The sequence below is a fragment of the Linepithema humile genome, chromosome 2 (assembly GCF_040581485.1).
Source record: "Linepithema humile isolate Giens D197 chromosome 2, Lhum_UNIL_v1.0, whole genome shotgun sequence".
NCBI classification, from domain to species: domain Eukaryota; kingdom Metazoa; phylum Arthropoda; class Insecta; order Hymenoptera; family Formicidae; genus Linepithema; species Linepithema humile.
Genome location: NC_090129.1, coordinates 4,573,901 through 4,597,499, shown reverse-complemented (window position 1 = coordinate 4,597,499; position 23,599 = coordinate 4,573,901). Strand labels below are relative to the sequence as shown.

At 32.9% G+C, this 23,599-nt stretch overlaps 1 protein-coding gene across 3 annotated transcripts in view; it reads right to left on the bottom strand.

The window, feature by feature from the left end:
- The window catches only part of LOC105673872 (terminal nucleotidyltransferase 5C), a 105,840-nt gene that overhangs the window by 73,334 nt on the left and 8,907 nt on the right, over positions 1-23,599 (bottom strand). The window contains exons 1-2 of one of the 3 annotated variants that reach the window (XM_012369823.2): positions 10,815-11,611; positions 10,612-10,650 (exon numbers count right to left, since the gene is read on the bottom strand). The exons of 1 other annotated variant lie outside the window; for it this stretch is intronic. Coding sequence is in view for 1 of the 2 variants with exons in the window: in XM_012369820.2 (XP_012225243.1) it covers positions 10,612-10,650 (39 nt within the window). In the remaining variant the exon portion in view is untranslated. Of the gene's footprint in view, positions 1-10,611; positions 10,651-10,814; positions 11,612-23,599 lie in introns of those variants that run through there. One more of the 3 variants, XM_012369820.2, reaches the window with a different exon arrangement.

Below are 23,599 nucleotides of genomic sequence, written 5' to 3'. Positions count from 1 at the left end.
GTAATAGATGTTCGTTGACAGATGATCTCATGACATTATTGATTTGTTCGATATTATCTTTGCTCGATTTTGGCACACTTTATCAAGCATCACATGCTATAGACATACGCTTGCCGGACATGATTCTTTATGAAACTTGATGGGAATTCAAAAACAATTAAGCTTCGAAAAAGCTAGTGTTGTCTAAAAAATTTTTAATTTATTTTTGTAAATAAAATAATCTTTAAAAACTATTCTTAAATTTTCTGCTTTAATAAGTATTTAAAAAAACGATTTCTATAGTTCTTTTATTCTAATCATGTAAAATCTTTTTATAAAAAGAGATGGACGTAGTTTTGCAAAGAGTTTTGTTTTAGATTCTGTTGCAAAATATTGGCTGAACATATGTCGTGTATTATGTACAATAAAGAATGCTTTTTTAGAATGGTTGTATCTCAAAAATTATTGACCAGTATTCTTCAACTATAAATTTCAGCCAATAAATCTTACACATGAAATTTACAACATTGAAAAATTCAATGCCTTATTATTACTCGAAAAATAAAAAAATTAAAAAACGAAAATATATCTAATATTCTGTTTTATAAATTTTTCTTTTATGTTGAATTTTAAATTGGGAAACACTGGTAAACGAACGAAGTACGTCGCACAAGCGACGTACTCCTCTGGTAGCAACTGCTATGTCATTACCCCGTTACGCGGGCGACGCGACGCGCGGCGTCGCTGATTTCATTCGGCGTTCCACCGCCCCGCTGATAGCCGGGATGAATTTGCGAGGGTGGACGGTGGGGGCGCGGCGACGGAGATGGAAATGACAGACGATCGACTTACCCGCGTTGTCCCGATTCGACGCACGGTTAACGCTTCGACGTTGACGTCATTCGCTCGAGCGATTGCTGCATTCTGTATAGCGACCGCAATAATGGGAATGTTACATCAACGAGAACGTTGAAATGCGTCGAATTGAGCTGGCATTTCGGAACGCGCTGTTAAATATTTTCGACCACGCGACTGAGATAATAATCAGAATGTCAAATATCTTTCCTTGTGTTCCGAGCGATAAATATCTTTCCTTTCTTCAACCCACGCGATAATTACTATATTTTTAGTATTCTTTCTATAATTAAACCTGTAATAATACTAGTATTATTTATAATCGTGTCCATTCCTGAGGCATCTTTAAACTATAAACATTATAATATCTTGCTTTTAACGGGACTAATTTCAATTAACTTTATAGATTTTATATAATAATATATTGACTTGCGCGTTTAGTGAATCTTGAATAACTATTATTCAAGATAGATTCCTGATAATGGAGTCGTAACACCGGATATCGCGTTATCGCGTATTCCACATTACTTGTCTGCAGTATAGATAACTATTCAGTTGTTGAAAAGAACTCAAGTTAATTGATGATAATGTCAGCATATGACATTGACATTGAGCACATTGTTAGGATAATGTTTCTGTTTCCCTCGCAATATTCACAGATAATATATGCACGAGTGTTTCTCGGTATTCCACTTTCGTAATTGCAATTTAGACGCGCGACGCGAGATGCATAAAGTTGAACGTACTTCTCATTCCTCGAAAATGGAATAAAAGATGCAAGCAAGCACTCCAGTCACAAATTATAAGTAAAGAAACTAAACAGGCGATTAATGGAAAGAAGATAATATAAAAAAACATTATAAAGAAATTCAAATTATCGAGAATTCTCTTGAAAAATGCCACATGCTTGTTTTTACAGTATTCTTGGCAACATTATCGATATCGGCAAGATACGATATCGGCAACATTCGTAGGAAAATTTCATTATTTCTATCGCGTGCGATATGTGATAAATAAAAATCGTAGTCAGATAATTTCATTCACTAATAAACATGTTTTCTCAAATAGCATATATATTATATTTTCAAACGTGACATAAAAGTAAGTATATAATAATTTAACAAAGATATTTTTCCTTCTCTTTAGTTTATACTTGTTCTTCTCAAACCATTTTTCAAGTTATATAAAGAAATATGTTAACTTTACCGTTGTACAAATTTTGTACAGCTGAAAGTATTGTTATACTGCTATGCGATGATTCATTATGGCCGGAAATATAATATTATATAATCGATGACTTTGCGAAATAGTAATGACGCAAATACGCACATTATTAATTAGTTCGGTTCTACTAGTTTTCCTCAACGCACGTAACTCAATTCTCTCTGTTAATATTTGCACGGCATATGACGTCGGGCAATCGAGTTTATTTATTATAGGTACACGCACAAAACTAAACTATGCTTTACACACGGACAAATTACAAATTTAATGAATAAAAAATTATGATTAAATACTTTCTCATCACTATCTATTCATTATATCATAATTCATTTACTACAATGCGGAATTTCTTTCTGTCTTTCTCTCTTTTTTTTCTCTCATTTCTAATTTAGCTTTAATTTTAATTTTCTATGTTACTCTTATCATACAAAATTAAAAATTAATACAATTTTGATCATTTAAATTTTGCAAATTCTCTGGATGCTACGCGAGTTTCATCGGACATTGTACTGACCTGTCGAGTACAATGGTCTTTGGCGTACGTCCACGACCTTTAAATAATTGTTGACCGTATCAACGAGGAAGTAAGTATATTTCGCACAACACCACTATGTCCGGCCTTTACAACGTGTTGAAACTAGCCAGATTATTATATGATCATATTACGAAAACTTACTAACTCGTTAAGTTAAGCTACTCGGTCCAAAAGTCACGTAACAACCTACGTAGCAAAATCTATATATTTAAAATCGTAACAAATAATCAGCAAAGAGTAATAATCAACTAATCAAGAAAGATTTCCAATTTCGTTAAAATAAATGTCTAGAGAATGCATTGAGTAATGCATGTTTCCTTTGAAATATGTTCGACTCGAAATAACAACGTTTATCTGAGCAACGCGCGAGATCACGAAGTATCTAAATATAAAATAATTTATTTAAAGATTTATTGATGTACAAGCCGTCGAATCACTATACATTATACTGTGCGCAAGACAATCGCGATGAGTAATGCAACGACGTCGTGGCTATCGGCGCCCGCGTTAGAATGTGTTACGCCTTGGCCGAGGCGTTTAAAAGCGGAGCGCAGATTATAAATAGGCGGAATTTATTTCAACGTTCGTATCACGTCATACACTCTCGAGCCATTTGGAAACGTGAAAAAGTGCAAATCCGGTCCTTCTGTCAAATCACAATGTCATTTCGAGATAAGATAAAAAAAATCGATAATTGGAGGCTATTTATATTCTGTCAATTTTTTTGCTATTTATTGAAAATTGATACCCCGCGATTGATACACAAATCAACTATTATTAACCTTAATTTGCCTTCAACATAGATACTAAAAATTCTTGAAGCTATTTCTGCGACACTCTATACAATTAAATTTTAAAATCTTCTCAGTCACGATTTAAATCATGCAATTTATCGCGTAATTATTTAAAAATCGATTAACGTCAACTATTAAAATAAAAAAAACGCACGTTCGACTTAACGCTCGATATTTTTATCCTGCACGGCCATGAAAATCTTGCGGATATGATGAAATAATTTATTTGTAAACGTCTAATGTTTCCCCTCGCTGACGCTCGATAAATGGTTGTTAGGCGAAAGGTCGTTACAACGCTGCAGCAACAAGTATCAATAAGCGCCATCCAAAGGGAGAGCTATTTCTTTTTGTATACTTGGGGCTTCAATCTTATCATCCACGTTGTGGCTGTCCGTTCTATCTAGTTAATCGGGTCTGACGTGTTGCTATGCCACTTCCAGGAAGTTAGTCTTTTCCTTTGTCTATTATATGGTCAAAACAAAAAATATCGTAACGCGGATGTTTTTACCGCGACTTGAGCGTTATTATCCTCCAGTTTTGAAATAGCCTTCAATTTTCGAAGAAAGAAAATATTTTGTTACCGAGAAGAACATCAAAAGTTGAATGCAATTTTTAGCACATAAAAAAAGTAAAAAGAGAGAAATATAATTATCAACAAACTTTATGCGACTTCAACATCCACGAGCTGAGTAAAGATCAATAAGACAAAGGTTATCAATGACAGTATTTGCATATGAAATCGGTGGGAAATTATAGAATGACATTAGTAGAATACGTTGAAACCTATATGTCAATGTTATATAACGATAATAGAATGGATTGAAAGAGACAAAGGAATACATGGTTATATCTAATTTGTGATGTCATCTCCTAATTCAATAATCACGCATGCTGATAAGCACATCTGGAAATCATTATGTATTAAGGTTATTGCCTTTCTATCTCGTTAGATATCTCGTATATGTACAAAATGGTGAATTTCATACTACAATATTTTTGTGAATATGCCAAGCTATGAAATAACAAGAGTATAAACAAGTGTATGAAATGTGCGCCCATTTAAACGCGCATGATATATAAGTACGAGTAGATAATTTATATTTGATAACATCGTCGTCATTACACATTAATAATTACGGATGCATATTGCATAATGTTAATTTAGCAGAAAATATGAATTTATGACGCGTATATTTATTCCTGCCGATCAAAATATCCAAGAATATTCATTTTCTAATTCGCTCTGACAGATCATTTTATAATATTTACACGATTACAGAAATATGAATTGTTCGACGCAAATTTATTACCAAATTTAATTGTAATCATATTGATGCGAATTTTACGTAATAAACTATTATCACATTACACGCTTTATCATATCAGAAAAACAAAGTTAGCGTCATTTTATACTTGTTTTTTTCCCTCTAAGTTATAATCGAGTACGTCAGAAACATATTTACATGCGGTTACGTGATGATATCGTTCAATAGCGTGTAGCTTTATATATCGTGTAAAAATCATTCTTGTACTTTTGCAAGTTGACAACAATAATCTATTGTTGGAAGAATTATATGACATTGATACCGCGAAAAGATAAAGATAAAAATAAGATTGTAAGTTAAGATTATCAGTTTAAAAATGGCATTTTCAACAAAAGTACTTTAAATTGTGAAAAAAAGAGATTAGAATAATTGACGCATTAAACAAAATACTTAAAATATATAAAAAGTAATTTAAAATAAACCTTTTTATTCTTGCAAGTGCAAAATTTAGCGTTGTGCCAATTCGCAAAAGCAAATTTATTTTTACTTTAAACGAATTAAGCGCCTTTATTTTATTTACTATCTTTTTGAATAAATGTTTTAATAGAAAAAACGGCGAAAAGATATAAAAAGGCAATCAACAAGTGTGTACAAGCGATCGACTGAAAAATTGCTTGCCGATAATTGCGCTACCTTTATTCATCGTTTGCACTGATTATTTCTTTCTAACATTTCGAGTGCTGCGCAACCTTGCAGATTATTCGTTTAAATACGTCAAGCTATGGACGCCGAAGATAAAAAATGTCGTGATTTATTGATTCACGAGTTTATTTTGCGGAAAATAGTAATTTTGTCTTATATAAGAGATATTCTCTGGAACTGTTATCATTCTTTTCATTTACGGATTTTTCAATCATATAAGATAAATTATTCTTTGACAGAAATGTCGCTAAAAATTATTTTTTCTTGTGTTATTTCTAATTTTATCTTAAATACTTTCGCAGCTATTCTTAAATTTTTATAAAAATTTTTTATGTTGTTTTTAAATTAAATAAAACATAAAATTTTATTAAGAAAAAAATATGTATATGTATATGTTAAGAAAAAAAAAAATGAGTAACTATATCGCATTGACGTCGTTTAATATTATGAAACCGTACTATGTAACATATATATTTTCATGAATTAGGGAACAACTTCCCATGAATTAGGGAACACATTAAAGTGCTTCAATTTCACTGTATATCTTATGTTAAAGAAATTGTATTTGAATACAAACATCCGCGATACCGCGCAAAACCGGATACAACAAAGTTCATTCGACTCGGCTAAACGATACGCCGTCTGATCATTCGAAGCCTTTCTGGTTTTGCGTAACAGCGTGTAAAGATACGTTTAAAATGGCATATAACATATGTTCAATCCATAATCAAATTGGCGAACGAATAGATACCACATTTATGGTCGTCAAACCGTAAAGAACGATAGTCTAGATACTACAGAGCGAATAAATTAATCTATAAAGTATAAATCTATAGTGTATAAATTATCCTTTTATATGCAATATGATCAGATTAAAGCGAATGAAAAAAATATATATTGCACCAAGAGTGCAATTATTATACACTTTTCTAATTTTAACATACTCATTGTGAATAAGTATATGTATTACATCTTGTTTATTCAATAAAGTAATGAAATAAATTATACGTTTATTTTTGCACAGTTAATTTTGCGTCATTTATGTAAAAAATTTATGTAAAATTTAAATAATAACTTTTAAACACAGCTCCAATAGTTATTGCTGTAAAAAATAAGCCAATTAAAGACCAATAAAGTGCGATAGCAGCTGTAAAATCACCATTTATAATGAAGATGACCCTGAAATGTTTTGCGACACATTTAGACGTATCACAAATAATGATTATAAGTAGTGCAGTCTCTGTGCAAAAGCGTCATAGATACGATCATTAATAATCGAGAAAAATGATAATTATTCGCAGATAAGGATATCAATGGTAGCGTTTTCCTTTTTTTTTTTCACGCCGCGTCCGTTGCGATAACTATACGATTGCAACGATTCATTAAAATCCATTGAGACGGACGGGATTGATACTCGATCGATGAACGCTCGTGAGTGGACACGTGTGTTAATTAGCAATTATCGTGGCGGTTGTGCACTGCTTTTTTTACAATTATCCTGTGCAATGGATCCGATAAAATAATACGAAATCGACCGCGATTACCGCTTCTCTCGTATAAGATTCCCCGACTCGGGAACCTCGAATTCCAATTTCTCGGCTCCTACCTCTCTCTCTTCATCGGCCGTACTATTATTGTAGAAGTATTTCGCCGGCATCGTGCTCTCCGATATTAGAAGTCCGTGATCGTATTTTTAAACCACCGTTCCGTCGCGTCGTCGCTCGCGTATTGCATGTAACCGCAGACGATAGCGATAATTAGCGGCGCTCTCTTGGGAATGTGATTAATTCTTCCGCCATCGAGAAAATAATCGAGACTGCCCTGAACTAGTTCTTCCATCTCCACTTTTATCACAAATTAATGATTATCATTAAGAGGGATACGTGACAGAAATGTAAATACGAGATATCAATGAAAATTATCTACTTCAAACTAGCAATAGACAAATTGTTATGTGATAATAAAATCTTATTTCGTGATAACAAAAGACTTAAGTAATATAGTAATGCGATAATACGTTCAGATAAAATGTGGAGAATAAAAAATAATATATATTTTTATATCAGACACACACACACACATATACATTTTCCTTATTGCTTGTATCTTACATATTTTTCTCGTAAGACGGCTTATCTTTGCGAAAGCTTGTACTCTACCAACTTATGGTGTTTGTTGAATACGTATTTGTGAGCATATCTTATTTTAATGATTTTGAGTTGCTGACAAACTTTATTCCAGTGCGTAAAAAGTAACTAAAAATACACGATGAAGTAACGTCAATTTGCTGCAAATAAGATATGCTAAATATAAGACGTCTGCAAAATATCGAGCGCCGTAATTTTTGCTCGAGTTTTTAGAGGAGCGTTTAATAAAACGCTATCAAGTTTAGCATACTGCGTAATCCGCGGCTCTTGTCTTGAAAGAGAAAAATGTGGTTCTAAAGTTAACGCAGTCAAGTACCACCGTAACTGAGAGAATAAGTAGAACAGAAAGCTGAATAAATGTAAAAAATGAAACAAATGCTCGTATTTGATATAATCAACGTAAATCTGTGACAATATTTGCAATGTAATACCATCGTCGATCGATTCCCCTAATATTGGTGATTTTGCGATTACCCGATTATTTTACCCGGTTATTTTCGTTCGGGCGTTGGCTTGCACGCGTTCGTAACTAGTTTAAAAAAAAAAAAGAGATCGCCGTTGCGTGTATATGTGTGTATGCTTGGACTTATCGGTTCACCGAGCGCATATGGATAATATTGCGTAAGTGATCGGACACAAGCAAAGTTATTCCGCTCAATGATCAATTTGTCGCGGCGGTAAAGCGCTAACGTTGCTCTCGTGCCCAGCTATGCCCATTTACGGGATCCGGTGATGCTCAAAATGGTGCTCGATAATGACGACGGACCAACTATTTTCGATCTAACCGCTTAATCGCGCGCGCCGTGCTGTGCCGATTTTACGTAGACCGTACGCGGATTACATTCGTGAGTCTGGCTCTAATAGATGCAGAAAGTATGTTCGGTACAAGCGTACCATACGTTCCGCACGTCACGTGACAAGCGCTTTTCTTCTAAGTAACGTTCATTTAGAGTAAAATTCCTTTTTAGTGCGACTGTCTCCGCTTTACAGGCGCATTGATTTATTTCTTTACCCGCAGCGAGTGTTTGCAGTATGTTTCAGAAGAAGGTATGACGGCAACTTTCGACTAAATGTAGTTTATCACATAGTAACCAATCGCTAAACATTGATTTCAAATGCCATTTCTTTCGACGGCACTGTCCATAGATCTCTAACAATGTACTTGATATTTCACTTAAAGAATCGCGATATCGTAAGAGTAGATTTCTTTTTCAAATATGGAATGGGTTTGAGACATTTGTAACTTTAACAATATAAATGATACAATTATACTATACAAATATAAATATTGTAGGTATTGTATTATTGTAATTTTTGTTAAAAATTTACGGTTTCGTAATCTCTTAATCTGGCTATCCTGCTTAAGTTGTCGAAGCTTCTCGTTCCGCGATTTTCACTATATTATACATGCGTCATAAAGTGAGGGCACCGGCGATTAGCCTCGTTAATGCTCAAAGGCGCATAAAAATCCGCGACAAATCACCAGAGATTAACGCGCAGAATGCAATTATGTCCTACTAAAGCTCCAACGAGGAATCCTTTTGTCTTTTATTTTCGATCTGCGCGCTGTATAATTAGTCGCAGTTGAACAGGTTTAATTATTTTTTTTCTGTCTTTTTTTCGAGAATTTTTGCATCGTCGATTTTACGGACGGCATGATATCACAACAGTTGCCTGTGCGTTGCGATATATCGTGAGATACACTTTTGTCCGGCAGGTCTTTGGCGAACGCGCGGTGGACAACGTTGAGAAACGGGTACGGTAGACAGATACCGGGAGTTGAAACCAGGCCTGTGCACCAATCCCGGGGAGATAATTCTCAAAGCTTATTATACGAAATATCAAGGCCTTGCCTTTCTACGGTATGTACGGATACGTACACACGTTTGTGAGTAGCACGCGACACACACGATCGCACGCACGTAGCAACATTAAGCGAGACGAACGCGCGGCACGCCCACGGTTCGTGATCGGCGAAATTTTTTCGATTAACTGACGACGACGGACGAGGTTTCCACGTCATTTAAACTATAAAGGGCATCGAAGGCGGATACGATCGCGACGCCGGCTGATCTTAAAATTGGAACGAGAGAATTCGCTACGTTTGAATCATTAAAAGGAGCTACTTGATATGATGTATTAATTTCTCAAGTAGAAAAGATGACTTAATTTTTAAATTCTTGAAAAAATTGTAACAAAAACTATAATAAGTTAACTCTCCATAAAACTTTGTATTGCAAATCGTTGAAGAAATTAATTTAAAGCATTATCCATGTGTGATCGCGTATTTTTTATTTTCTAAAATATATAAATATATATTTAAAATACAAATATTTATCGTATATTTCTTATTTTTATTTCAAATAGTATGTTTTTTTAACACAGGCTTTCACGAATTGATTAAAATATCAGATCGACAACTTCCTTTGCAATAACCCAATAAATGCACAAAATATAGATACTATATGTGTAAGTATATACAATTTTTTAAAATAAAATAAAATAATTTGTAATCTTAGAAAAATTTTACTTGAATTTAGAAATTGATAGATTATGTTATGATATGTGTAACATTTAATCAAACGTAATTAAAACGTAATTAAAATATTTTTTATAACCGTAGGCATTTTAGAATCAGGGTCGTTCGTAGTATGCTACATTCAATATGAATATATGCATAGAATTGATATTATAAATGCAATAATAAAAATAACGATGCATGATAAAGTTGCATGGTTGATTTGATTATTCACTCTCTAAAAATCTATTCTTATAAATATTAAGCTTGTACAATCATATTCATGAATTTTAATAAGTTGTGTAATGTTTTCCATGGAATGACTTAATCCCAAGCCATTTAAATTTTTTCCTCTCATATTTTACATATAAAATTAGCTAGTATATTAATAAACGTAATGTGATATTTATAACTGGTCTATGAAAAATCCATAAACATTATTTTTAATGTGTATTTTCTTCATAGCATTTGTGATTAATATATAATTGTGCACATATGATATAACTTTATATTCTTTGGTAACCGTAAAGACTATAACAAAATTGCAATGAGAAAATTTTGTGTGATTACACAAATGGATGCATTCACTCACCGATCGTTGTACCCTAGCTAAGCACGCCTTTAGCTGTACCTGAACAAATTATAATATATATTTATTACGGATTATCATTTACATTGACATTTATTTTATGCATGTAGATTGCCACATATTATTTAATTATACCTACTTTTACTAAAACATAACTGTATCGTAAATTGCACACACAGATATAATAAAAAAATCATTATATTCACCAGCTAGAATATTGCAGTTTATTTCACTCCGCAACTTCGCAAACTCCGCATTAGAATTGTTCTGTATCGAGTTCCAACGAAGAATCCAACGAAGATAAAATATGTAGAAAATCCACACTTATTTATGTGTATTATCGATTGAAAGGCAATTCATATTACTTTGGAAAGTACACAAATATTACACACGAAATCACACCGCGAATGTACCACGCCGCGAGACACGAAACGCAATCGTGATATAAAATTGTACTTCTTGTCGCGACATCGATGCACGTTCAACGATCTACTCGGCACTACATAAACATCTTGAGCGAACGAACGAGCGATGACAATGTTTACTGTCGCACGTAGGTCAGCACATACGAAAACACACACAATATGTTTCCTAAGAACCTTTTTACTAAAAGTATTCCAACAAGTTTCAATATGTTATAAGAACAAACGAAAAATACACTTTTAGCGTTTCGTACACAGAATCTGTACTTACTAGAATTATGCGTCTACGGCCGTTAGACGATCGAATCGTTAATTTCGAGCATCCGCGATAACAATATCTTCCGGCAATCGCCCATCGCTCTGACACTCCCGATTAGAAACTAAATTCGCACTTTAACGGATGAAATACGCGATAAATCACAGACCGTTTTCACTTACCGTTGCAAACCAACGCGACGTAGAACAAAATGGCGGAGGATACGCGGGAAGTTACGCGAATAAAGTTGTCTGCATATCGATATCGATAAATTTAATACCATGCTTGCCACCCTTTGGCCACCACAATAGTTCACTTAGCGTTTCCACCGACGCGACATAGTGAACTATCGTGGCGGCCGAAGGGAGGCGCGCGCGTAGCATGGTATTAATATAAATCATCGATACATCTTACAAACATTACCTCCTATCCCTTCCCGGCCGCCATAATTGTTTTTTGTCAAACAGCAGTTTGGGATGCAGAGTGAATGTTCTGCGATCAATTGCGTATTTTATCTGTTAAAAATTTATAATGAGTGCGAATTGTGGTCGAGAATGCCGATTAAAGTGACGGGCGATGATCGGAGCGTATCGTTTGCTGCGGATGTTTTGTAATTAACAATGATTCGGCATTCGCTTGGTGGCTGGACCATGAATGCGCGGTTTTTTAGTGAGTAAAAAAAATTTCTGGCGCTGGCACTGTACTTTTTATTTGCATATTGGCGACCAGGAATGCTTTAATACTAAAAATGGTATCAATCGTGAACCATTCAGGGCAAGCACATCATATCGAGACATTCATGATGATTCATTTATGATTGTTGGTAAAAAATTTTGAACTACATTTTTAATGATTAATTTGTTATAAATTTTTGACTATCAATCATAATGCATGAATATCTAGACACGATGCGCATATCACGAGTCATTCAAAATTGATGCAACTTCATATGTTAAGACATTTTGATTGTCTACGTACATGTAGCGCGCTAAATATTCAGTTAATCGGAATTATTTCAGGTAAAACATGTGTTGTGTGCGTGACTTGTGTACAGTGTCGAAAAAGTCGTCGAGAACAAGATAATAATCGGATAACACTGCGCGAACGCGGTATGAAGTACATTTTAACTCAAGTTTGTTTTATATATCGTAGCAAGTTCAAAATGTCAAACCGTCTTTTATTTTCGTGTTATTTCGAAAGTGAAGTACGCAAGAGTTCTCAGTATTCATTGATTCTTGAGAGAACTGGTGTAGAGCAGTCTACGGCGGAATTTTCAGCGAATAAACTGCAATATCCTAGCTGGTAAGGACAATTTGTATTTTAGTTAGATAGATAAATAGTTGTAATTACATATACACACATATAACTACATTTATATATTAAGTGTTTGAAAATAATTTTTAAATAGTTTGTTAAAACAAACTTTTAAACATTTATTAAAATTATTAAGTAGTTTATAATAATTAACATATATATATAAAACACATAATTATTAAAATATTTATATACTAATATATATATTTATTTCTGTAGGTACAGTCTTTAAAGGCGTGCTTAGCTAGGGTACAACGATCGGTGAGTGAATGCATTCATTATATTTGCGTTTATATTATATAAAATTTTCTCAATATAATTCTGTTATGCTCTACACGATTTAATAACCCGATTTAATAACTCAATTTATAACCTATAATTTAAATTGTGGTGAAATTTAAAATATACACATATGTTTTCATACTCTAATGAATGACGTACTTGATTGAAAATAGCTATATTATCACGTTTGATATTTACAAAAATTAGTATATTGATGTCAATCAAAAACAGAGTAACTATTCAGGTTGAAATTAAATGATTAGGAAACACAATGGTGCATAATAATTAGGATGCGACAGGTACGCAATTATCATTTCGCCACTTCCCGTTCTTTAACCATCTTGATCAGCAAATTGCCCGATCACTTTTTTAGTATTTTTTTTTATATTTTATATTTTTATATTTTATATTTTATATTTTTTATATTTTGTGAAGAAAATTATTTCAATCAAATTGAACTTAACTTAAAAGTAATTTAAGAAATTTTATTAAATAATTATTTGACGAATATCAAAGATATTTTATAATAAATGATAAAAGTTAATTAAAGGAAATATTTTTAAATCAACTAATTGAGTTAACTATTTTGTTTTATTAGATTAATAAAATCATAAAATAGAAATGCTATGTATATATGCATCTCTTTTTGCAATAAAATAATTTTTAACCTTGAGTTTATCTTGAGTTTAGAAATTAATAGAGAGAGAGAAGAGATTATGATATAATGTGACATTGAATCAAATGTAATTACAATGCTGATTTTATGACTGTAGGCATTTTAGAAATTGGTTTGTAATAGTAAATTTAGTATGAATATATGCATAGAAATGACATTAAAAATATAGTATGGAAAATAATGATCCATATCTGTTATAATATATATCGAGAGAAATATTGATTATACTATATCTAAAAATACTAAACTTGTGCAATTGCACCATCTTCGTGAATTTTTTTATAAATTAAACAGCGTATAGTCTCATGGTGTGATTTATATATATAATCGCACTTTTACTTTATACTTTCATTTACAATTAGCCAATGTATTTGTAAATGTAATTTGATAGTCTGAAACCACAGAGATTTTTAATACTAATTTTCGTCTTTTATAATTTGAGTAATACGAGATTACTCTCCTTGTGTGTGAAATTAAAATATGTTTGATACCTGCCTAGTATAAAACATATTGCTTGCAAAAAAAACCATCGCGATAATATAGCGATCGAGAAAGCGAACGCATTGATGGCCAACAGCTGGCTGAGCTTCCCATGTCTTTAAGACTTATGACCTATGCATTGAGTAATGCATTTATATCCATTTTACGATGGTCTGTAAATTAAGAAAAAGTATCTTTCCGACTATTTATTGATAATATTGAAAAGATGCCTTTTATACATTTGTTGTTTTTCAACTAAATATTAAAAAATTCCGAATTTAAATATTGAAATATATTAACTACCTCAAAGTATTGAAATATATCTACGAAAAAAAGCAATTCAGATTGCAATTCATAAGTATTTATTGTGTTTTATAATCTTTATTACAAACTTCGCTGCTTTTTTTACGATTAATTCGAAGTGAATAACGTGTTAAAAGGAGTTTTCTTTTATACAAAAATCATGGAGCGTTTCAACTTTATTTATTCTTTAATATATATCAAATATCCATAAATTAAAGCAAATTTCTTGGTAATTTGTGTTAATCTAAAACTAGCAGATAAACATATTAAATAATCGCGACAAACTGCATATTGGAAATATCAAGTTTATCGTAGCGTAGTTCTGCTTAACATAACCACTCGTTGGTTACAGCTCTTGTCTACGATTGCAAGTTATTCTCCTTTTCGCATTCTTCATTTAATCAATTTTATAAAAATAACAAAAATCTTATTTTTTTTAGCGTTCTATTAGTTATATTTTCTTTGCAATCAAATTAAATATTTTCACAATCACACTTTTAATGAGAAAATTCTTTGGAAAATAAAATTCTCTTTCTATTATGATTTCAAGTCGAATTTAGCAGAACTTAATTTACTTCGAATCTCCTACACATCAGAAGAGAATGTGAAAGGATATTCAAGATGATACAAAATTGACAAATTGTTATTAGATATCTCTTGCATATGTTTTTCTATCGCAATAAGAATAGGCATTAAATGTAATTTGTTATTAGAGTAAATGTGTAACGTTTGCACGTATACATTACAACATAAGTAATACGCATTGCAACGTACACGTAACTCACACTTAATCATGATAAATCACGTTTAAATTACACTTAAGTATAATATGTGAACAGCAGTAACTTGTGATATTTTACCAAGGATTTTGTGCCTAAATGTTCGTATCAAGGATCGTATCATAAATATGGAAATCTTTAATATTCTTTGCAATTAATCATGAAAATATATAGCAATTATTGGCAAATTAAAGTAATTTTCGCTACCAAACATTCGACGAAGAAATCACATAATATAACATAAATTTTTTGCCGACATTCACGATCTGGTTTTTATTGCTGTTAAGGTTTTATACACTTTCTTTCGTTTTTGCTAGCTCGTCTAGGTACTTTCATGAGTGAATGTGAATCTTATTATGTGAATCTTATTATGGAGAGGTTTCATTCGAGAGAGAGAAGATAAAATTTTTTTTATCAACTTTCTTTGTGCGCATCTCGTCGTCATGTTGCTTATTTCGAAAGCTGTCGCACAAACAAAAAAATCGTCTCTTATTACTCAATCTGATCGTGCAACCTTTCACGAGTGCACGCCGGGAGTGATGAGTCCCATAGGTAGGCTAGAAATTGACCGACCCATGATCAGTCCATTGGCCGCATGTTATACATATCCGTGTGTGCGTGAGCATCATGAATCGAGTATCGAATGGATATTATCTCCGATGGTAGATTAGTCGGTCATTATGTAACAACGAGGAACGTCGTTGCGTGCCCACATAAGTTGGATACTTTCTGCTTACCTTTACACACCAGCTTATATCACGTTAATCGTCCTGTGGAAAATCATGTACCAATATGCATAATTATTTCATTTTTAATTAAAATAGTTGCTTCTTTCTTGATTCAGAGAAATCGATTCGCGTTCGTGCAAAATGTTGCAATGTTAAAAGTCGCGCGTATCGTTTTAACGCAAAACAAAATACACAGTTTTTATAAAACCACAGTTCTAGCGATGTTGAAATATGCAATCTGTCTTTTTTTTTTTTTTTTTTTTTTTTATCCGTCACTGCGATGTATGTATATATTGACAGAAAAATTTGGATGTAAATCTGAATTCATGTAGTACGAGAAATGCAAATTGCAAAAACGTGTTAACGCGATATGTAAGATTGTTGAATAATAGTTTTATATGATCAAGATCAAATTAGAACGAGGAAAAGTAGTTAACTTAAATAGCGCATTGAACAGGTGTGTCGAAATCGAAACTGTTTAGCATACGTGAACGAGTACGTGCTTGTGTGAGCGCGACCGTTTCGCACACGAGCCACCGAACCGTCGGAATTCGATTGCCTGCGGATCTGACGAGGTTACGTCTCGTCGTCCGAACAAGGTTGATACATTTATCACGAGTGCCCACCGACACGAGTAATAATGCTTCACGTCTTTGTTCACTGTTCGTACATTGACGAGATAGTTCCCGCCGACTGCGGGTTTTCTTGTTGCTCTCTGAAAATCTGATTTCTTTTATTGTGTCTCAGACTTTTTTTTCTCTCTCAGCGTGAGAACTAATTTGTTATACATGTTTTACAAACAATAATCATTCATTTCATTTTTGACGTATTACCTTGGGAATAATGCAAGACTTATTTTATCGAAAAAAAAATTTTACAGTTAGTGTAACAACTATAAAATTTTATGCACTTTTGCAGTGTAATATATGGCAAGCATAAAAATGACAATAAATACAAGATAAGAAAAATATGCGTTGCGCCGTGAATAATTACAAAATTTATACTGCTTTTGAAATGAGATAAAAAAATATAACATTTGCTTAAAAAACTAAAAGAAACTTTGATCAACATATCTGCAAAAACAAATCCGTCCGTAAACAAGTTGCTTCGTTAGTTTAATTTATATGCATCCGCAAAACTTACATACTTCTTAAATAAAAATTAAGAAGAAATAAGAAAATTTACACAGCTTGCAACTTGTCATCAGTTGACAGTTTCCAGTTTTGCTATCATCTCATCAAGGGCGCGTTTAAATAGAATACGTCGTAAGAGAAGACTAGAAGGCCACTTTAAAAGTCATTCATTTAATTGCTACCGGTCACTTAGCTTTCTCGTGCATTTCTTGTGCAAGGTTGATTTGCAAGTAGCAAGCTAACTAGCAGTCTCAGCGTTTGTTTTTGACAACTACAAAAAGAAAAAAAGAGTTCCCGACATTAAATTTTTTTGTAGAAATTAAGAAAATATTAGAGCGACTAAAAATTTATGTAGTTATATAAAATTCATGGCGCAACGCAATATTTTCTCGCAATCTTTTTTCGAAGAGCCAACTTTACGAAAGTTATTTCAATCTATAGATCGAACAAGAATGAAGACAAATTTTTAAAGCAGAGTGCTTGTCTGATCAGAGCCTTGTTTAGTTTTTATTTTTAACATGATTTGAAGTCAATGATCTCACTGACACAAAGGCCATAGCAAACTCGGACACCAAACAGAACTATTAGATATTACCCCACGTCATTTCCGTGAGATAAACGACGTTTTCCCGGACGTCGCGTAAAAAAGACAAACTGCAGGTTTGCTATGGCCTCATTTAATTAAAAATCATGTTGATGTAATTAATATCACGGCTTTCACTCGGTTATCATCAGAATTACATTGTAAGGCGCTCCCAGAATATCGGATAGCAAGTGGTAAAGTATCAGTAGCGAACGTATAGATCAAGTCTTACATAATTTGCGTGAAATACAATAAACATCTTGGAAAAGCGTGACACTCCGCTCGAAGCAAAAATTATTTTCATATTTTTCTACCTCACGATTCGCAATTTTATGAAACACATAGTCATCGCTATTACGAGATATTGAGATTCAAATCTCAAGGGTATTCATTTTTATATTATTAGAATAAAAATATATTTAGAAACAATGATAGTTTAGAAAAACAGAATAAAAATTTTTCTTAAATTTGAAATTCAGAAATGATTAAAAAATTTAAAAAAATCTTGGTAACCATTTTTCATTGCAAGACTTAAGAACAATACGTATGTATAGAATGGACTTGATATTATATTTCTGAGAATACATGATATCACAGTTTATAAAAATATTTTAGAAAAGCGATAGATGCTATATATAGAGCAAATTTATCCAATATGGTGCACTGTACGCTAGAGTTAATTTTAAAAAATAGTTAGAAACGGGAAACCTCTTACAGAAGATAACTTGTTGGAAATTGCACGGCACAGAGTAGAATTTACCTTGCTCTAGTCAGCTCGGTCCAGATTCTCCCGCGGGATCAATGGGTCGTTGCTCCCGTGCCTGCGGCGACCGGTAGGAGTAGCGACCGAGGCAGCGTTTACAAGAAACAACGTCATTTAATGTGCTTAGTGTCTCTTATATAATACACGCGCGTAAATGTTATTTTGCTTTGCAATTCCCTTGATTCATCGGAGTGCCACTCAAGTATGACACTTGCTCCAGTTTTCGAATTTAAAATGCATTTTTAGCAAGACAGGAAAAAAATGATTTTTCTCTTTTGAAACTTTCAACTTATCTATTTTTTCATTATTTTTTTGCTTTATTACTGCGTTGCTCATACTTTGAAAAAATAATATAACTTAATTTATAAGGTTAAATCACTATATCTTGCAAAACTTTTAAGGAGTTTTTAATCATAATATTTTTAAAGTATATAAAGATGAGAGTGTGTACTTCTCAACAAGGGAAAGTACATTGCGGACGATTACCTTTTTCACACGACGTAATAATTCTGTTATGAGAGTCCCGATTTCGTTACGTCTCCCTCTCTCTCTTTCTCTCACGCTCCCGCGTCAGGAAAGACAATATTTATCGCGGCCTTCGCGGAAAGATATATCGCCGATCGAATCGAGCGATCCTACATGCTTTCGGTATACGTGCACCGACGCCACGGAGATTGGAAAAACTTTCCCTGCATGGCTTAAGCACCGTCTTTGACAATACGGAAGAGGGCAATTTACGGGAAGATTCCATCGGGTGCACAGTGGCGTGATAGGTAAAGGAATGCGAATGGAAATAGAAAAAAAAAACGTACGATCGCCCGGTAAAATGAATTTTGTATACCGCCGAGACTTTCTCTAACATAAGACACAAACGGACTGCGTGGATCTTCTTTTTGTGCGCAGCGAAACTGTAATGAAAAAGACGCTTGTCTACAAGCAATATCCGATGACTTGAAATTTACGTGTGTCATCATCTCGATATTCCCCCCCCCCCCTCTCCCCCATTATCTCCGCTGCGGCGCCGTCTTTCAATATTTTTCTTCAACGTATAGATTACATCTTGTATCTCGCGTTACACCATCATCTTTAAACAGTATACATTCGAGGACTATCCTCATATACATACTATACAGTATGTATATGAGTATATATTATATCGAAGAATAATTGAAATGCCTAGACGCATTAAATGACGTTTCAGTAAAATTTTCCTTAAAGTAGATCAAGTCAGAGTTCGTACAAAAATTTGTTATTAATAGATGATATAAAATGTATTGAAAACTTAATACAAGTTACAAATTTTTCTCACAGTCTGTATGTTTTTTTTTTTTTCATTACAGTACATCATTCTTCGTATCGTTTTGTAATAGTTGAAAATAGCTCGATTAATAATAGAAACAATGTGAAACTTAACATAGGATTTCTAATAACCTAGTAATTCTCTCGACCTTGGTCTACGCGTTAATAAGACTCTTGTTTTGCATTTTATATATCTCGGTGTGACCGTACCGGTTTGCTAATCACCAACGAATTGGGCACATCTTTCCGTACTTCCTGCATAATATGTGTTTATCACTCGACTGCAAGATATTACCGGTTAACATATCGCGGATATTTAGTATAACAGGTCGAGGACCCGGTATCTTTCTGGAGACCTGCTTTTCGCTGGACGTTTCCGTTATCTACGCATTTCCGTTCGATATAAAGCGGTACGTTAATTGCAAATAGGCACTTTTGAAATCTTTTTATCATATTAAAGCGTGAGAAGAGTAATATCGTTTTAACGTCGGATGAAAGTGAGCGGTTGCGCGCGGCAATGCCGTTTTTTTTTTTAAATGAATATAATTAGAGATCGTCATTCCGCAGAAATCTCACTCATAATCATATCGTTTCTGCAGTCCGTCGATACACGTTAACGAGAGGCCACGACTTAATTATCTCGCCAGGCAAATCGAATCGTTCGCACACTCATGCGTTAACGCGTAACGAACCGCTGATGATGCGTATTAAGAGGCAATTAATGCTCACATCGCACCGTGTGTATCGATGTTAAATGTCTATCGAATGCCGGAAAATGTACGAACGAACGAGCGTATCGTGCCTTAAACTACGCTAGCGTTTGATTAATGAACGCGAGAAAACGGCGACAGAGACGCATCCGCCTGACATGCATCTACGCGCGAATATGTGAAAGCGAATGTGAGATTAGGCCACATATTCATTCGATAGAATGCGACTGGCATATTTTAAAACATCTTGAAGATTATAGAATCGAGAGAAGATTGATATTAAGCGTTCTTCTTTCTTTCGTAATATTTGTTTAAATTACATTTTCCTTACAAAATTACGATACTTGTAGAAACACTTAAACAATATATATTATTTACTAATAATTTCTAAAATTTTAATTGATGATTAATGACACCATCTTGATAGCTTTGATACACTGAAAAAAAGGATTGGTTATAATAATCCAAACTTGGTAAAAATTACTAAGAACTTTGGTGACATAGTTTCAACTAAACATATTGGTAATAATGACAAAATAATTTGGTTAATGTTAACAAATAATTGTAGCAAAATTTGATACGACTTGGTTAATATTGGCAAAGTTTGATGATTATTAACAAGTAATGATAAATATTATCAAAGAATTTGATAAGTATAAACAGATTATTTTGTAATAATTATCGAAGTGTTTGGTAAATATCAAACTATGTGTGTGTGATAATTATAACAAAACGATTTGTAAATATAAACGAATTGTTTAATAATAATTACCAAATTATTTGATATTTATCATAAAATCATGTAATAACTATAACTAAATGATTTAGTAAGTATTAACTAATTTTTTAGTAATAGTTTAGTAATAATTACCAAATTATTTGAAATTTATCATAAAATCATGTAATAATTATAACTAAATGATTTAGTAAGTGTTAACCAATTTTTTAGTAATAGTTTAGTAATAATTACCAAATTATTTGACATTTATCATAAAATCATGTAATAACTATAACTAAATAATTCGGTAAGTATTAACAAATTCAGTATACAGAGTCTAATATGTTGTACTAGCTTTCATTTAGTTAAAATTAATTGCCGGTTGTAACAAATTCATTAAATGTGACATTAGGAGGCTGTGTTACGAATCGTTTTGTGAAATCAGTTCTAGCACTAGTCAGTTCAAAATCGGAAAGACTTACAACCGGCAATTAATTCTCACTAAATGAAAGCTAGTACAACATATTAGACTCTGTATACTGAAGATGGTCGAAAAATCGATCGAAACGTCTATTATTATTATCATTATCGATTAAAGAAGAAATTTGGCAATTGAGATCCTGCTTTGGCCTCCGATCCTCCTTTCTTCACAACGATTAATAACTATTACTAAAAAATTGGTTAATATTTACTAAATCATATAGTTATTACATGATTTTATGATAAATATCAAATAATTTGGTAATTATTACTGAACAATTCGTTTATATTTACAAATCGTTTCGTTATAATTATCACACATAGTTTCGTAATATTTACCAAACACTTCGATAATTATTACAAAATAATCTGTTTATACTTATCAAATTCTTTGATAATATTTATCATTACTTGTTAATAATCATCAAACTTTGCCAATATTAACCAAGTCGTATCAAATTTTGCTACAATTATTTGTTAACATTAACCAAATTATTTTGTCATTATTACCAATATGTTTAGTTGAAACTATGTCACCAAAGTTCTTAGTAATTTTTACCAAGTTTGGATTATTATAGCCAATCCTTTTTTTCAGTGTATCTACTCAAATCAAAACGGCGATCTAAATATGAAATTTAGGAACTTTGGTGACAGATAAACATGTTTCATTATGTAGAAGTACGTTCTACAAGGTTATGTAAACTGTGAATCATAAAGATTAGTTTTATGTCAAACAAAGTTCGTAAAAGAGATAGTTTTAGAACGTTATATGTGTGCACACATATTAGAATACATTGAAAATGAAAGAGCCGTCGAAAGAAGATTCAGAAACAATGGCGTTTCTTCGAAGTATACTGTATTATTGGACTTTTTTAGCATCTGCGAGTCTAATGGATAGTGACAAAGTAGTCAGCGTTAATGCTACTTATTACATTAGCTCGCGAGCTTTTTATAATCGCTTGCAAATTGGATAATACAGCGCGCATTATACATGTTTTTGTCGTACGTCAATCATTAAGGAATTACCTTCTCTCTCTCTCGGCGCGCTATTGATTTCCATGTTACTCCATGAATTGTAGCGCGTAAGAGGATTGCGATTTACGTAAAATAGCGGGGTGCAGGCAATGTGTCGCAACTATCGTCCACTTCTTAATGTTAGCGGGATTCACACGGCGATAGTGGCTATATCGATAGTATTACATCGGATGTGGTATGCGTTTCTCCGTTTACGCAATTGTTGCCCTCCAGCGTTTCACGCGAAGGATGAAGGATTTGCATGCAAACTATGTGGGCATTACGGTTTCATAAGGTCATCTGTTGAGAGACTCGCGCTCTCGATGGAACTCGGTCGATCTGTTTCCACTCGTACAACGAACGTCTGTTGCTCGCTTAGAAACTGTTCTGCTTTTGTAAAATTCAGAGCGATAAATGTAGCTCACGATCGGGACTTAAAAGATGAGCATCCACGAGGTAGCGCGATGCGACATAAATTCTGAAAACTCCGTTGCGTAAAGTTCAAACATTTTATGCGCGTCGCTATATTTATATTGCCACTATTTATATTGTCCATTATTTAATGGACAATCGTTATGCTCTGAAGCTTGCTATAACTTAATGCATATACCATGTTTTTTTCTGTTAATTTATTACTCTTTTTAGTATTTTATGATTCCCGGCAAAGTAAACGAATGACCCCGACTCATTAATCCTATCCGCCTGCCTTTTTAAGGTTGTAAATGTTGTAATAAATTATCTTTTATTTATCTTTTTAATATAAACATAATTATGCCACCATAGTCTAAAAGAATACGCTAATAAAAATAACGGTTTCTAATAACCTCTTTTCCATAATTAAAGTTATTCATGAAAAACGTGTAAAATATATAACCGGTTCGATTTTTCTCGAGGTATTTATCTTTATTAAAAATTCGATTATTTGATATTTTGATATCCACCAAATATTGTAAAATATTTTATCAATAGCACATTTATTTATATTCACAATTGTCACTTGTCAATTGTTAAAAGCTGACAATCGATTACTTCTGTGATAATTTTATCACAA